The sequence below is a fragment of the Camelus ferus genome, chromosome 35 (genome assembly GCF_009834535.1).
Source record: "Camelus ferus isolate YT-003-E chromosome 35, BCGSAC_Cfer_1.0, whole genome shotgun sequence".
Taxonomy (NCBI): domain Eukaryota; kingdom Metazoa; phylum Chordata; class Mammalia; order Artiodactyla; family Camelidae; genus Camelus; species Camelus ferus.
The window spans coordinates 13819461-13838039 of NC_045730.1; the positions used below are offsets into that span (position 1 = coordinate 13819461).

Sequence of the window (18579 nt, forward strand, 5' to 3'; positions counted from 1 at the left end):
AGAGGTGATGCTGCCAGAGCAGGTGCAGCAAAGTGCAATGAGAGCACCCACGGCAGGGCCCTCCCTGCCTGGAGGAAACCTGGATGTGTTTCAGGAGGTGAAACGGCGTGGGATATGTCAATGTACCCAGCCCCGATGAGAGTCCGCATGGAAGGATCTGCAGATGTGGGCATGACTGAATGATGGGGAGCCCTTTGAAGTTACCAAAAATTCTCCTAAGAGATCTGTGACTATCCTATAGAGCACAGTACATACTCAGAAATAACTAGTTAAGTGAAAACTAAAAAAAAAAAAAAAGATTATCAATCCTTCTGGCACCTTCATAACCCTTAAATAAGCCTCTGTCTTTATAGAAACAAGTAGCTATTGTTGGTGGGAAAACCAGCCGTAGCAGTAGGGGCACGTGTGATGGGTCTCTCTGCTTTCTTTGCTCTTTTTACATTTTCTTTTTTTTTAAACTTTATTTATGTATTTATTTTACAGTATCATTTTTTTTAAGTTGAAGTATAGCTGATGTACAATATTATATGTTACAGGTATACAATATCGTGGTTTACAAGTTTTAAAGGTTATTCTCCAGTTGTAGTTATTATAAAATATTGGCTCTATCCCTCATGTTGTAGAGTACATCCTCGTAGCTTATTTGATACCTGACAGTTTGTTTCTTTTTCACATTTTCTGAGTGAAGTGTGACACATCAAAAGTTAATGACCCCTCTCTTCCACTTACAACCCAGAGTCATCCCTCACCTTAGTCTTCCAAGGTGAAGTCCTAATAAAGATTACGAGAAAAGTTCATGGACAGATTTAGAAAGGGCTGACTCATAGCTTCCAGCCAACTGTCTGGAGGCCAGTGCACTTGTCCTAAGTAGCTGTCATATTAAAAATGAATTTCAAATGTATAAGCATTTTATCTATGTGATTATCTGACTCACCACTTGCAATGAAAATTCCCTGACTGTGATGAGAATTAGCGATGCAGATAAATGAAGGGCTAAATAACTGACTGAATAAGATGATGGTCAGAAGGTGGGAGGTGTTGAGGGCATGGCTACAAAAGCCAGGTGCACAGAGAGCATGTCCGTGGACGATGCAACGTCCGCAGAAGCACTGTCATCAATAAGCAGATGAACAGGACCCCAAGGTCATTATTGGAACAACAATGAGTTCACCGAACATTTCAGAAGACACTACAAATGCTTGTTTTGAAGAAAATAATGGAAACTCCTGGAGCTATTTAAAAGATAAGGAGGAGATTCAGAAGGGTGGAGGAATTGTTATAAAAGGCACATTTCAAAATTATAGCAGGATGGGATCTTTGGTTCTTTTAAAAGACTCTATTGTTACTCACTTGCTGATGAAGTCATTGAATTCTGCCGACCATATCTCAGGCTGCCTCAGTTTTGGGGGTGGATTCCTAGAAAAGTAAGATACAAGGTTGGATTGTGCACACCGCTCAGTCAGGACAAAATTAAGGGGCAGAGCTGGACAGGCTGGACAGACATGACTGCATCCAGCCTCTGCCTGGTATAATCAAGCATTACCATCATTTTCCAATTCAAAGAAGGATCATGAGTTATTAATCATTCTGTATGTGGAATGACAGGTTCCTTGTTTCTCTGAAAGCACTTAATACATGACCCATTTTTTTCTAACTGTTCATTTTTTTTTTTCTTTGAAAGAATCTTCTTGCTTTGAACTGAGAGCCCTAGAGGAAAACATAAATACTTAGCCAAATAGAAACAATGATTACCTGGGGAAAAGATTTTTTACTTTCGGTTCTGCAGAAGACTCTGCGGAACATCCAGGGTACCCAGAGGTGGCCTGAAAGGAGAATTGTTCAGAACATGGAGACAACTGCAGCAGAGAGGGACCTTTCTTGCAGGATGACTTTAAGACCTGTTTTGTTGTTACTGGGTGGCTGGAAACAAGGTTACAAAAGCGAGGAACTGGAAAATACGATGAGCAATAAAGCTCTGAATGCCACTTAGAACATTTTGTTATTAATTCCTTTCATCTTAAGCTGAGCAAACCTTTTCCTTTTTGGTATGTTCATGAATACAAAGGAACATCATTTGAAAATGAGGCTAATCTAACTGTAATCAAGCACCACTGATCAGCCTGTGAGAGTTGAGTTTGCTGAAGTACTGCTTTATGTTAATTCGAACGGCTCTCTGTTTTCATTAGTGGAATGGAAGCACTTTGTCTTCAGCTCTGCATTACTCCTCAAACGGCTTCTAATGAAATTAATGTGCAGTCTGTACTGGCTCATTAAAGGAAAGTGCAGCGACTCATCTACCCGAGATCACACCTACAGCTCATTTCATGACCCTCAGGACTATCTGAAGATTGCTGATTTGCACATTAAAAGAAGCAATTCTTTTCTCCGACAATCATGCCTTGTTTCCTGTTCTCCTGATAATTTTCTTTCTAAGAGATCTATTGGCTTGCTTTGAGTATAACAAGGCTTTGATCTAGAACAATTCAGAACTTGGGTAGCTTTTCAGATGCCCTTTTCCCCTAATTATTTCTACAGTCCGTATTCTTAGAATTCCATCTTAGAGACATACTGACGGTAGAAGTAATGAGAAATAACTAAGATGGAGCAGTTTCCAGAAGTTCCTTGCTTGTTGCTAGAAAATATATCAACATTAGCGTTCCCTCCTCTGCATGGCATCATCACCAAGGGCAGTAACACTAAGCTAACTACAGTCATTTGACCATAAAGATGGTTCAGAAAGAATGGTCCTTCGTCATACATACTGAATGACAGTAGGAGTTAGGACACACAGATTTTTTGTTTGTTTGTTTTCCTCAAATTTAATGAAATGTCTTAGACTTGGTATAGAGCAGGTTTCCTGTTTTTTTTTTTTTTTTTAAATAATCTTGTTTCCCTCTTTACCAAATAAACAATATATTTCACAAACAGTAAGACCAGAGAGATACATTGAAATTGTTATGTAAAGGATGGTATATAGATTATCTAGGGTATTACAATTCACAATATATAAATAGGGCAGGAAACTCCCAGGTAAGGTTAAAAACAAATTCAAATGCTTTGGTCTTATACCAATTTAAGTATATGCCAAATATTCCAAATGGATCTATTTGGAAATGGATAAATCATATTGGCATTATTACTTTAGGACTGGAAACACCCCCACCAGGGCTTTGTACATATGATTCAATGTTCTGTGGGCATTAGGACCACAAAATTTAGTTAATGGAGCGTGTGGTAACAAACTGTAACATACTTTACCTCTCTGCCCTGGACCCTGTCACCACAGGCCCTTTCTATGCATTTCATTAAAGTTAAGGAGCCAGGCAAAATCCCTAAAAAAGTCCTCAAAAGACAACAGATTTATAATAAAAATAGGTAGACTTTTCACATCAGTTTTCTGAAATATCTAGGAATTAACCAAAACATATATAAGAGAGTGATTAATTAGCTCTCAGATAAGCTGAGGAAAGTGTGTCAATAAACGCATTGAAGGGGAGGGGTCTACAGAGGAAAGTGCCTTCCTGGCTCCAAAGAGCTTAGTGTTTTACATTAATATATTCAGAACAGCAACATGTTTAAAATCCTTATTATTTGATCAGTAAATTTTATTCATAATTTTCTTAATGCTATTATTTTAAAATTCTAAACAAAGGGAAGTCTAAGCAAATAGCAAAAATTACTAGATTGATGGAGCGAAACTCAGCACATCACTGTGGCATTGACTGTGGATCAGGGAGCCTCAGTGACGAGTGAGGAAGTGGACCAAGAATGGGAGGAACTGCTGTTTTCTGAGATCAAATCCTTACCGAAGGGAAAAAGACACATTATATCCAGAGAAAGCTCTTTTACTTAGACTAGAGAAATGAAACTGTGGGACAATAAGAGTGTCTTGGAAGAAGCAGAATGATATTCCAGACCACCCTGCTCCCAGTCTGGTGAAGTACAGCTGGATATTTCCATGAGGAGCCTGACGAGCCGTCAGTGGCTGGAGGGCTGCCGGTGCCAGACGCACGTGAGAGCCCTCTGACCTTGGGATCTTGAATAGCGCTCTCATGGGATGCAGGTCGGCTAGTGGAGGGTCTCCATCCCCGAGCTCGATGGCTGTGATCCCCAGGGACCACGTGTCACATCTGGCATCATAAGTGGTATCCAACTGCTGTTCACACGCAATCACCTAATAGAAAACAGAAAAAAAAAAAAAGTGACATTTGTGACTTTAACAAGCACAAAGCAAAAAGCTCAGGACAGTGTGGAAGTTCAAGCTGATGAGGTTAATAGCTACGATCAAAGGCAGTAACATGGGGGAGTAAAAGCTCACATCACAACCTGTAGTAGCAACTTTATTCTGAGAACAGAGAATATCTTAGCAGGTTTGCATATATAAGGGAAGAAGCCTATGGGAAAAAATATTTTTGAAAATGCAAAACAGAAAGGGGAACGAAACAGTGTCCCCAGTGGATGGGAAGGGATGGGATCAATCACACAGCTAAAGCTTGTGCAATGACAAGAGCTCAGTAAACATTTGATGAGTGGACGAGTCATTCATCATGGCAAAGATGAAGAATGTATCTTTAATGAATTAAAAGTGAAGAAGGAGGTAAAGAAAATTAAGCTCTAGAGCAGTCTACTTAAATGGCCTTGATCTTTTCTGACAACTAGAAGGCAGGAATGAGACAAGTCTGGAGAAATGTAAAAAGGCTTACACCATTAATAAGAGAAAAATAAACTGGATAAAAATAAACATTGATTTGCACAGCTAAGTACCATCAACAAAATGAAAAGACAACCTACGGAATGGGAGAAAATACTTGCAAATAATGCAACCAACAAGGACTTAATTTCCAAAATACACAAACAGCTCATACACCTTAATATCAAAAAAACAAGCAACCCAATCAAAAAATGGACAGAAGACCTCAATAGACATTTCTCCAAAGAAGATATCCAGATGGCCAACAAGTACGTGAAAGGATGCTTAGCATCACTAATTGTCAGAGAAATGCAAATCAATACAATGAGATATGACCTCACACCAGCCAGAATGGGCATCATCAAAAAGTCTACAAAAGATGAATGCTGGAGAGGGTGTGGAGAAAAAGGAACTCTCCTACACTGTTGGTGGGAATGTAAATTGGTGCAGCCACTATGAAGGACAGGGTGCAAATTCCTTAAAAAACTAAAAATAGACTTACCACATGATCCAGCAATCCCACTCCTGGGCATATACCCGGAGAAAAATATAATTCAAAAAGACACATGCACTCCAATGTTCATAGCAGCACTATTTACAATAGCCAAAACATGGGAAAAAACCCAAATGCCATCAACAGATGACTGAGTAAAGAAGGTGTAGTGTATATATGTATATGTATACACACACACACACACACATATATATTTATAATGGAACATCACTCAGCCATAAAAAAGAATAAAATAATGCCATTTGCAGCAACATGGATGGCCCTGGAGATCATCATTCTAAGTGAAGCGAGCCAGAAAGAGAAAGAAAAATGCCATATGATACCATTTACATGTGGAATCTAGGAAAAAGGGATACAAATGAACTACTTATTATTTATAACTTAGATGATTGATTTCTTGAATATGTGTAAGCATATCGGACTGTCCTTTATTACTGGATTACCGCATTTTGTTGACTCTTATTTTGTGGTTGGCTTTATTCCTTTGATAACTATGTAAGTTTAAAAAGCTAAAGCTCTAAACTGTCAGATATGTAAACATATCTGTAAACTTTGAAACGGTTTTATCTCTCAATGAGTTGCTCTTCCTAGGATAAACATTGCTTACCTTCCCCCAATTAATCAATCAATCAATCAATCAATCAATCAATCAACAAACACTGATAAGGCTTTATCAGCAGCTTCTCTGGGAGAACACTGAAGAGTCAAGCTACAACCAGGTTTTTAAAAATTCCAGTAATTAAAGACATCACTCAGAAATGAGGAAAAAAGGTGGGCTTTTTTTTTTTTGCAGTATTGTGACATAATATAACACAGAAGAATTATTACATAGCTACATCACCATTTATTTCTAAATATATACTATAAATAAGATGGACTGCAAATAATAATTGTGACATCAATGAGTGATAACAAAAAGAAAATTCAACTTTAAAATTTTAGAACTATTTTTTACATTAAAATAAATTTTACATTTTGTGAATGCCAGCCAACTCACAAGACAAATAAAAAAATGATTTGGAGACAATGGCAGGTTAGAGTTTTATCATTTAACTATAGTGCAATGAAATGACATGCAAAGTGAAGGAAATTTAAGGTCCTGTCTGGAACAATATTTCATCTTTCTGACTCCACTTAATATCAGGCTTAACACATTAAAAAAATTCCTGTGTTGGCACAGTGCAGTCTAGTCAGTAACATCTACACATGTGCCATCCAGGAAGGGTGACACCTCCCAGGTAGATCTTTATTCATACCTGACACTCACAGCAATGAAAAAAAAGAGTTTAAATACAAACATACGAGTGTGATTAAAAGTAAAAGGGAGGCAATGATAAACACAACATGTGGGACAAGATCACTCCAGGGAGGGAGGGGTCAGAGGATGGGACAGAGGAAAAGCAGAGAAGCAAATGTGCACTAGAGGTGACATCCTCGTCCTGGGCTGCGTGGTGAGTTCATGGGCAAATAAACAAGAAAGCCATGACCCAAACCAATTCTAAGCACCTGAAGGCCAATAATACATACATAAATAAATAAATTGTGTGTGTGTGTGTGTGTGTGTGCACGCGTGCACGCATGTGTGTGGAAAGAGAGAAACAGGATATATTTTCCCAATTTAGAGGCAGTTTGATGAGGATGGGGCCATCACCTTACACAGCCCTTCTCAACTTTTCCCACCAAAGCATTTTTATTAACACAGGAGAGTGAATTGCTGAAATCAGAGAGCATAGCCTGAACTACTGGAAGCAAGAGTCCCAAGTTTTCTACTAACAATTCATGTGACACGTGGTCCGCTAGCTCGGACACATCCCAACTACTTGCAGTGAGCGCCAGTGGTGCCTGTGGTGTAGGTGGTGCACATGGTGACCTGTTTACAGCATCCTGTTGATTAAACCTCCAAGCCTATGACTCGGCGACTCTACACCATGAAGCTGTCTTGAAAATTTGTGCGCTGACCCCCAATTTGATCAATTATGTATAAAATTCTTTTTAGAAGAAATGGTTTATTAACAGGGAAGAAAACTATTATAGGACAGTTGTAAGACTAGCCTTAGGTGTTAAGATTTTATTTTTTATACTTGGGACAGCTCAACCATCAGTGGGGTATTTAGACTCCTGGACATCAGAATGGAGTGTTGGTTGTCAGGTTGTTTTAACAGTAATTCATCTTCAGAGTTTTTACTTCAACATCTAGAGAAGGGTTCATTTTCTTACTTCAAACCAGTTAAATATTCTGGGTGAAATACGTCACTGATTTGCCTATGACCTTTTGGAAAAGTTGTTGTTTTGTTAAAATACCATACCTATTAACCTGAATTTGCACTGACTGTGTTTTAGTGTATTTAAAAATGGTGAACTCAGTTTCTGAAATTAAACTTTTTATTTGCAATTTTCTAAAAAAAGAAGAAAAAAAAACCTCATGTGACAAATATTCATAAAAGTCTTATTCATAATAACCCAAAAGTGAAAACAACCCAAATGTCCATCAACTGGCAATGGATAAACAAAATGTGATTTCTACATACAGTGGAATATTATTCAGCCATCAAAAGGAGTGATATAGGGTACAACATGGATGGACACTAAGATAAAGAAGCCAGACACAAAGGATACAGACCAGCTGATTCTATTTATATGAAATGTCCAGATCAAACAGACAGAAAGCAAGTTAGTGGCTATCTAGCTTAGGAGAGTTTGGGAGGAGATGGGGAGTGACTGTTAGTGAGAATGGGGTTTCTTCTGGGGGAATAAAAATATTCTGAAATTAGACTGTGATGACGGTTGCACAACCCTGCAAATATATACTAAAAAATCATTAAACTGTACATGTTAAATGAGTGAATTATATGCTATGTGAATTATATGTCAAAAAAGCTGTTAAAAATAAAAATATATTCATATGAATTTTCTATTCTATTGTGTAATATATTTTTGTCTGCTTTAGTATAAAAATAATATTTTTCACCCCACCAGTTTATTTTTTCTTAGTGAAAATGACTGCTTCAGGATAATCCATTATTTTATGGCTTCACACATGTGGTCTGGGAAAATTTCCTCATAGGCTTGGGTGAATTTATGCCCCAATTTGCCCACGACATTCTTGGTTTATGCTTGCTTCCCTAGAGTCATGATAAACACCACCTCCTTTCACTCTCCAAGGTGTCCCGGCTTGTACAGTAAGTTATAGGGTCACCTACCACAGCCACTGTCTCCCCTGCCCCCTGTCCCCCATACTCAAGTTTGGGAAGGATGACTTTATGTAACCAACAAATGTTACCTTTGATCTAGAATTAAATTGAAAAAAATGTCAAATCAAGAATTTCACTTTTCATGTTAACTAGACTTATTGTGGTGATCATTTTGCAATATATACAAATATCAAATCAGTATGTTGTACATCTGAAACCAACATAATGTTATATGTCAATTATACCTCAATTAAAAAAGATAAAAATAAAAAAATAAACAAGGTGACAAGTTAAAAGTAAAAAAAAAAAAGAATTTCACTTTTCGATTTTTCAAGATAATTGATTTGAGCAAGCTTGCCTTTGAGACCTTAAAAACACTGAAATAATTCTATGCATTAATTATGAAGACTATATTAAATTAGTTTACCTACTGTTTTCTAATTCTTAGAAATGTGACGTTAATAACATAGAGCTGGTATATATGTGATGTCTTCATTAACTAGATAGCTGGTTATTCAAAATACATTCTTCAGTAATTCTAGATAAGTGGAGATTTACTGAAACATTGCCAATCATTCACAAGCTGGAAAATGCTTATTACAGAGAGAGGAATATTATATGCAGAAAATCTTGAACATATATTCACATGACAGTTTGAAAAGACTGCAGTGAACCTTTCTTTTTGATATAATATCCGTTGGTTTGCTGAGCAGGTAAGCACTTTCAAACCCTGTTTGTGCTACCATAGGCTTACTAGTAATAAATAATGACTTATCAGTAAGATGACTATCTAGCAATTGCATATTAGAGAGTATCAATTTTAATTATTATTTCATTTATTACTCTGGTTGTTAAATTCTAGATAGATCAAAGTATTTCTTTTTATTCATAGATTATAGTGGTTCCAAGATCTACTAATCAAAATTGCTGTCACTAAATGGCAAACTTAAAATATAATAATGGCTTTGTTACTATAAATTAACATATGAAAAGATAAAGGGAGACTTAATTATTTAATATTAATTATACAGTTATTATATATTATGGTATTTATTGTAGTAATTATTAATATATGGGAATAAGATACAAAGCTTGGAATTATAGCTAAATTTTATTAACTTCTCATTAAAAATTTTTTTCATAAGCTTTTAAATACCTAGTAACATATCAGAACAAACTGAAGAAACCCTCATTTGATATTCTTATTCAATTTTGTTTTTGCTTATATGACTATAATTTCTACCTTTATTTTAAGATGTTCTCCCTATTAAAAAGTTTTTGAAGCCATTGGAAGTTTCAGGTTTCTTAAGGTAATTTATCCTTTCTCCATATTTTACTTTAAACCTTTTACATTTTAACCTTTTTTGCAAGTAGTAATTGAATTAGTACTAAAATAGAAACAGTACACCAGGACTTCATCCTCAAACAAATTTAGTTCTAAGATTTTGCAATATTAATGTAGTATTATCTCCCTTCACTCCCTAGAAAGCTGTAGGTAAATAGCAGAGTTTTTCCCAAAGGTTGCAGAGAGTTTTCAAACATCAGTGTTCTTTACCGAGAAACATAATCAAAAGGATTCAAGGCATTAACAGTGACTGTGGAGAGAAGATGTGACTCTAGAAAACATTTTTCTTCAACTATTATAGCAGTTTCTCTACAACTTCCCCAAGGTAACGGTGAAAAGAATCTACCGAGGTGCATGTGGCCCTGAGCAGAGTGACTCATTATGGGAACCTACTACACACAGGTTCATAGGCCTGAATCTGATCTTCTATATTTCTATCCAAGTTAAAAGTAGAATCTAAATATCATTAACAGAGATACAAGTTAAGAAATTAAAAGTATATTTAATGAAAAATTAAGGCTGCATGTGTAGCTGACCCTTGAACAATATGGAGGTAGGGGTGCCAACCCTCCCACAGTTGAAAATCCACACACTGCTAACTCTGCTCAAAAACAAAGGCGCTGACAAATGACTCCCCCTGGGGTGGGAGGCTGAAACAGTCTGGACAGACTCAGGACACAAACCCTAGTTCTTTTTTTTTTTTTTAATTTTTTTCCCGTGGGGGATGTAATCAGTTTGTTGATCGATTGATTGATTTTTTAATGGCGGTACTGGTGACTGAACCCTGGACATCGTGCATGCTAGGCACACACTCTACCACTGAGCTATACCCTCCCCCAAACCCTAGGTGTTTTGATTCCACGTATTGTGAGCCCTGATCAAACACAAACTTTTCCCCACACTTAGTTAATTGAAAGATCTGTAAAATGAAAATACAGGTACTGTATTTATTGGGGGAAAAAAGGGTGCGTATAAGCAGACCCGCAGTCCAAACCTGTGCTGTTCAACTGTAGTTTCTCTTCACCCTGCCTGACTTATTTACATATTCATTCACAGCTCACTTATCTCCCATGTCCCTCCTCACACATGCAAAAATCTCACATAAAAACAACATAACTGACATTTTCTTCTGGTATATTCCAAAACCACATGGAGATAGAGTGCGCATGAAAACAAAAGTCAGAAAGGATCAAATACTACATTTGTCTCCTTCAAAACTCTATCTCAATATCTTATAATAACCTTGAATGAAAAAGAATATGAAAACAAATATGTGTGTGTGTGTGTATACACACACACAGACATGAATGGGACATTATGCTATACATCAGAAGTTGATACATTGTAACTGACTGTACTCCAGTTTAAAAAACAAAAAGCAAAAAACTCTATCTGACCTCAGGAGCCATCCAAAACGGCGTTCCTACGGATGTATTCCGACGGTGCCAGGTGCTGGTGAGCTGTGCAGACACACCTGGAAGGAAGAGATGAGACTTACTTCTCGCATTTGTGACTCATGTAAGGAGATTCCAACCACAATAGATCTGCTTATGAGCTAATACTAAAATTCGGTTCCCTTACATCTGCCACTGGACTTGAACTTCACCTTAAAGTCAGGATGTCTGCAAAGCCAAGATACACAACGGTCCTCCTGTTTTCTATTTCTCATATCCAAATCAATCCATCCTTAAAGTCCCATTACAAGTTTTAGTTCCCCCATCTGACTTAATCTGCTTCTGATCACCCTAACTGCTATATCTTTTGGCTTTCTAGATTTTAAACTATTTGTCTGTTTTGCATGTCTTGGCATGTTGTTGTGATTTGAGTGGTATGGCTACCTGCACCCCCTCTTCCCTCTGCCCACTACTAAATTCTGGTGAATTTGAGTGTTTTATATGGTGGGATGCACAAAGCAGGTGACTTGTAAATAAAATTATTTTTCATCTATCAACTTGGGACAAATCACACCTGACTGGAAGTTTCTAATTAACCACATCTCCTTAAACCAACACCATCAATAGAATCAGCCCTTTTTCTTTAGAGAGATTATACACAGAAGGATTACAATGAAGAGGTAAGGCCAAGACATGGAAACAGCCTAAATGTCCATCAACAGATGACTGGATAAAGAAGATGTGGTATATTTATACAATGGAATACTACTCAGCCATAAAAACTGACAACATAATGCCATTTGCAGCAACATGGATGCTCCTGGAGAATGTCATTCTAAGTGAAGTAAGCCAGAAAGAGAAAGAAAAATACCATATGAGATCGCTAATATGTGGAATCTAAGAAAAACAAACAAACAAACAAAGCATAAATATAAAACAGAAATAGACTCACAGACATAGAATACAAACTTGTGGTTGCCAAGGGGGTGGGGGATGGGAAGGGATAGATTAGGATTTCAAAATTGTAGAATAGATAAACAAGATTATACTGTATTAGCACAGGGAAATATATATAAGATTTTATGGTAGCTCACAGAGAAAAAAAATGTGACAATGAATATATATATGCTCATGTATAACTGAAAAATTGTGCTCTACACTGGAATTTGACACAACATTGTAAAATGATTATAAATCAATAAAAAATGTTTAATAAAAAATTCAAATGTCATTTAAGTGAAATGTAAAGGGGATGGAAAAAACCGTAACTCACTAAAATATCTGAAGTTTCGCTCCTGGCAAGAAAGTGACATTTTAGACTAATCATATGAAACTTTTTTCCTCTTTCTGGAGATAAAGAGAAGATTATATCACTAGAACTGGCATTTTTCAGCAAGCAGTCACACACTGGCACCTGAATTTATAGATATAAATGACAGGAAAGGACCATCCTTCCACACTCCACAGGAAATATACAGGGAAGGATGCTGAGAAAAGTTTTTAGGGTGTGGCATGTGACTCAGATAGACCATTCAGACTTTTTCTTGGAAACGTGATTCTTGAGTGGAGACACTCAGGGAGGAGGAGACTGGAGCAAGTCACCCAATGTCAGGGCTCTAAGGATTCATGCAGGCGATGCTGCTTCAGAGGTTCAGGGATGCCAGAGCTCTTTTCTTAGGAGGCTGGATTGTCCTGTTTCTCCCGTGACTTTGTAGGTCATGCAGTGTCGTTTCCAGTATCATCACCTAAGTTGGTGGGAGATAAATTTCTTTGCCTGTAGCCAAGGAACCATGACTAATACAAGAACCTAGTGATTTTACATATAAAGGAGCAAATCAACACAGGTAGTAGTCAATAATGAGTTTACAAAGCCTAAGAGTCATTAGGTTTTATGTTAATATGAGATTATATATTTATCTGTATTAATACAAATTAAGAATTTTCTAAAGCAAACATTTGGTCTCCAAACTCTGTCACACATCCCAAACAACAAGAAACTTCTGAGCGAGCATATTCAATATACATACAACTTTCTATGTATTTCCTGGTGTATTACCATATACATTATGAAATGTTTAAAGATAATTTTAAAGGATGATATTAAAATAATAAATGTATTATGAATATTCCTTAATCAGGTATGGGTATTTCTACACTCCAGTGGCATCTGGGATAATGAATTACAATGGAGCCTCATATACTGTTTAGCGTCTTTGGGAGCCTGTGAAAGAATGTTTTACACCTGGTTCCTGTAAACTGGATGGAAACAAGAAAAATTCAGTCCAGAATGTGAAGAAGGAAAAACAAAAAGTCTCAATATAAGTGAAAAAGGAACAATGCAAGTAGGCAAAATAAGAAATTCTTGAGCCTGAGAATACCGGATGATTATCACATTAAAACTGGGACACATACATAATTATGAAAGAGTGACAAAGGAAGGTCTTCACGTTTGTTGAACGCTTCTGTGATGACTGTCATACCTCAAGATCATTTTAGCAACACAACCAACTACTTCAGAGTTAGAAGGCAACTTAATGGTCATAACATCTAACATGCACATTTTCAGGCTAGTAAATTTCAGCTGGAGAGAAAAATGAGTCTCCTGAGGACAAACGGCATTTTTACTTAAATTCTCACAAGAAAATGAGCCCAGAAGGTAGAAAAATGTAAAATTCTATTAGAAATGATTGACATAAATTACTTTAAAAGGCAATTCAAATTATGAGTTCAGGAGCCCTAGGAAGTAAGGAAGATTAGGAAAATCATCTTGTGCAGGGAGGAGCTAATGGAGTAGGTCACCTAAGTAAACAGTTACATAAGCATCTCAGAGGAGAAGATGCCAAAGATGGAAAATTCCAGGCAGAAAGTTGGGATAGAGAGAGGATATTGGAAGAAACAAGAGGCCCACAAGACATCAGGGGTGAACAGAAAGCAAGCTAGAGGAGAGGGCAATAATCCATTAAAAGTCAAGGCCACAGGAACACGAAGGAGGCTTATGTTAATGATTCTTCAGCCCTTTGCTTTGATTATACTGCTGGGGACTTTTCAAGTCCTTCCAATGAGGCTTCCTGGGCCACTTGATGCCTATACAGTAGCTCTATGGCATAAGTAAGTCCTGTTTCCAGGGAGAGAAACATGCAGGCTTCACACTTGTGGTCAGGAGAACTCTTGAGTCAAAAGAAACATCAGATATGTAGTTTCCAAACTGGTTCAAACAGACCAGATGGCTTCAGGGAACTTGATTTGCCATAACCATTTGTCAAGGCAAAGCCCTTGCTTGACATCTCAAGAGAGCAAAAGGAAGAGCATGGGGTTTTGCTGTTATTGCTAAAAGCAAAATACTGCAGGAATGAGAATTGAAGTCATAAAACTATAGAATTTTTGCAACAGTAGGGGCCAAAAAATTTATTATACCATCTAATCCCTTCATTTTGTTGGTGAGGTTAAGACAGTGTGATGATTAATTTTATGTGTCAACTTGGCTGGGCCATGGAGCCCAGATATTTGATACAACAGTTCCTCTGGATGTTTCTATGAAAGTGGTTTTTGGATGAGATTAACATTTAAATCAGTGGACTCTGAGTAAAACAGATTATCCTCCATAATGTGGGTTGTCCCCATCGCCTGAGTGAAAGATCTTGGCAGAACAAAGCCTGACCTCTGCTGGATAAGGAGTCCAGCTAGAAGATGGCCTTCGGACTCAACTGGCAACTCTTTCCTGGGTCTTCAGCCTGCCAGCCTCCAATCAGATTTTGGAGTCATCAGGCCTCCACAGTCACATAAGCCATTAAAAAAAAAAAAAAAAAAAAGGCATCTCTCTCTGTATATCCATACGCATCCTGTCTGCTCTGTTTCTCTGGAGAACTCTGACTAGTCCAGATTTTAGTACTGAGGATGGTTGTAGAGGCACAGAATATTAAAGATGGGTTTTCTGAATTGGTTCTGGGGTTTCTGGAATTGACCCTCAGATCTGATTAGATTAAAAGACATGAATGGCTCCATTTCCAGGAGGAAAGAGAGCACTAACAGTCCAAGGCATGATGTGGCAATAGAGACACACAAGATGTCATCACTGATCACTTGCAATTACACACTTACAGTGAGACAGGAGGGAAGGGGACAGGGCACAGTTGCTCCAGGAATGACAGTAATTTAACACCAAAATGGTAGAAGATTCACCAAAATGGTGGAAGATTCACCCCCTAGTTGGCCTTGAGGAGTAAGAGGTTTGACTTCTAGGAGACTTTGAGCTTCATTATATGCTCATTGTAACAGCGTGATCAAATAACATGCCCACAGGCGCCATGACAGTCCCAAGGATAAACACAAAAGGCCAAAGAATGGCCCAATTCATGGGAATCCCAGCCCCTTCCCCAGGGCATGTTGGAATGGTGAAGCTACTGGCCCATAAATACTGACACCACCACGCCTAGTTGCCCTTTCCCCTCCCTCCTCTTTGGAGACGGCCCGCACTCTGTCTATGGAGTGTGTATCTACTTTTACTTTAACCTGAGCACCCAATTCCCACACCTCTTTCCTTGCCTTTCTCATGCCTTACACTCTATGCAGTGTGTATCTCTCTAAATAAATCTCCCTTTACTCAATGGTGGCTCACACTTGAATTCTTTCCTGCACAAAGCCAAGGACCCACACTTGGCAGGGCATGTTCCAGGGGCTCAAACGAGACCTGGGACACAGCCCTCCTCATGCCCCACATCCGTTTTCCTGCATCAACAAGAGGCAGAGTTCAGGGTGACCACGCACGTGATATCTTTGAACATTTCCACCAAATGAACGAGAGTATTGACAGTGGCTGGTTGTTTCTAATATCGCTGGACAAAGTGAGGAAAGAGAAGGATGATCTCAGGAATTCAAATTCCCAGCTCATGTGTTGTACAGTGACCTGAAAACTCATGTGTCTGCCCTGAAAGAGACCAGTCTCTCCCGTAGCCAGGGAGCTGAGATCGCTGAAAGCCAAATCCAGAATCTCATCCTGCAAGTGGCTAAATTATGATGTAAACTGAATTCCTACCCTCACAGGGTATCTGCTATTAAACTGAAGGCATGGATTCAGAAGAAATAGGATCCTGAAAGTTGGGTGTGTTGAAGTCAGGGGCTTTGAACCCCTAGATTCTGATGCATCTTCTCTGTCCCCTAAGCAAATCTCTAACCCCTTCTGAGGAGATTAAGCTTGCACTCGCCCAAGGAAACTGTAATGGCCTCCTCTGATGGAGCTGCCTTACAAGACACTGAGAATTCTCAGGACCCACCCCAACCACCTCTCTTTGCTTCTAAACCTATAATCAAACTCAAGTCCCAGCAGAACCCTAAAGGTGAGGTCCAAAAGTCCAAAGAACTACTTGATTTTTCAAACTTATACACACAGGTATTCAGAGACTCCGTGGGGGATGGATATTAAGGGTGTGGGGTAACAGTAGAAGGAACATAAACTTGAATCAGGCTGAATTTACTGATGTGGGCCCAGTAAGCAGACACTCTGCTTCTCACGTGGCGTCTAACAGTTTGGTTGGTTGCTTGGCTCAGACATGGATCAAAAACTGGCCCCAGTAAATGAACTTGAAATGCCAGAATTACACTGGCTTACTCCAGAAGAAGGGGTTCAAAGGCTTAGGAAGACTGTAATGTTAAGGGTGGATTTGTCATTTAAGACCTACCACCCAACATGGGGTGGTCCAGAGGACACAACTGTGAGAGTAAGTTTTGAGGGCAGCCCCGGCATCTCTCAAGAGCTCTGTTATCACTCTTCTCAAAGGCAACTGCTACCCCTGAGCTGGAAACCAGAAATTCAATGGGAGTCATGGACCACAGAGTCGCAGGGGCCAAGGGATGACAGAGCCGAAGCAGCGTTCAGAACAGTCTGAGCTGCAGGGACCGATGGTGCTGCCTAACCGATCGTGGTGTTCCCGAAAGAGAAGCAGACTGGCAGTGATGTACATGTCTTACTTGACCTCCATAAGCAAAACCGTTCTAAGCCAGGTGAACTAAAATCTAACTTGAAACGTAAAAACAGATGGTCATGGCCCCTCAGTCAATGCCAAGACTTGAGCTGGTTTACCTACCTGGAATTCCCCAAATGAAGGGGAGGTTGGCCCCCTAAGGAAGGACTCCAGCTCACTGCCAAAAATTCATACTATTAATCTTTCTCACAGCCTTCCCTAAAGGGACTACTGGCCCTCTACCAGAGGAAAAGTGTGCATGGGGGGAAAAGGAAATAAGCAGACTTTTCTGGGATTACTGGACACTAACTCTGAACTGACACTAATTCCATGAGACCCCAGACGTCACTGTGTTCCCCCAGTCAGAGTTGGGACTTAACAGAGGTCAGGTGAGCAATGAAGCTTTAGTTCAGGTCCATCTCAGGAATGAGCTCAGGCTTTGTTTTGTCATTGTTAATTTAGGAGGTTGGAATAAATCAATGATTCTCTATTACATTTGGGTCACAACTACTCAGCGAGTTTTGTGAAAGCTTTATACTTTCTCACCAGGAAATTCACATTCACACAATGCTTTGCATATAAGGGATGTCAAACATCTTCCGACATTTCTGTACTTAATACACAAAACGACATTCAAGGTTACCGCCAGCTTTAACATCCAATAAATCTATAAAATGACACAGGTAGCTGATTCTATACAATCACCACTCCTATCAATACTAATAGTGATTTCCCTTGAAAATCTGTCCCCTCTCCAGTCCACCCGGCACTCTCCCTTTCTTTAATATTCAGTTCATCTCTTATAATGGAGACGGTGCAGCGCTATCTCTAAAGGCATCAAGACCATACTGCTCGCTGTCCTTTCTCTGCTTTGAACATGTGAACTATGCACCTCTGCTGTCCGGGCCATTCAATCCTGTATGAGTTTGGACGTGTGTATATACGCACAGAACTGGACCTCAGTTATAGAGAGCTGAGTATATGTGATGCTCTGCATTTATGCTACACTATTATCACTGGCCTTTTATTTTTTCATTCCTTTTTCTCCCCATTGACCTCTCCCATTGTCCTGTCTCCTGCTCCTTCATAAAAATCTACTTGCTTGAAGTTCTTCAGGAATTTACATTTTAGAGCTGCAGACTACATCATTTAATCAAAACATTTATTTTACAACAAGAAAAACTGAGAAGGCAAAGAGATGATTCTTAAAAAAAAAAAACGGAAGGAAAGTCCTCTTTGGTTCGCCTAGAGCTATCACCTCATGGAAAGGCAGAATTGGTGACTTATATTAACATTTCCAAGCTGTACTGAGCTGATTAGTTTGTTTTTGTGTTAAGTAAATCCCTAGTTATAAAGTTTCCTTTTATCTATTGCTAAAAAAAACTCTTTCAAAATGTCTGAAACCTCGTTTTTAACTTCATAATAGAATTTTTTGGTGTATGTTAAGTACGTAATTTATTTGCAACAATTAAAGATTAAATTTTTGAA

At 38.5% G+C, this 18579-nt stretch overlaps 1 protein-coding gene across 1 annotated transcript in view; it reads right to left on the bottom strand.

The window, feature by feature from the left end:
• Positions 1–18579, bottom strand: part of MYO3A (myosin IIIA) — a 193718-nt gene that overhangs the window by 139181 nt on the left and 35958 nt on the right. The window contains 3 exon segments of the mRNA XM_032473581.1: positions 1351–1416; positions 4029–4174; positions 11138–11214. Of these exon segments, the coding sequence (XP_032329472.1) occupies positions 1351–1416; positions 4029–4174; positions 11138–11214 (289 nt within the window).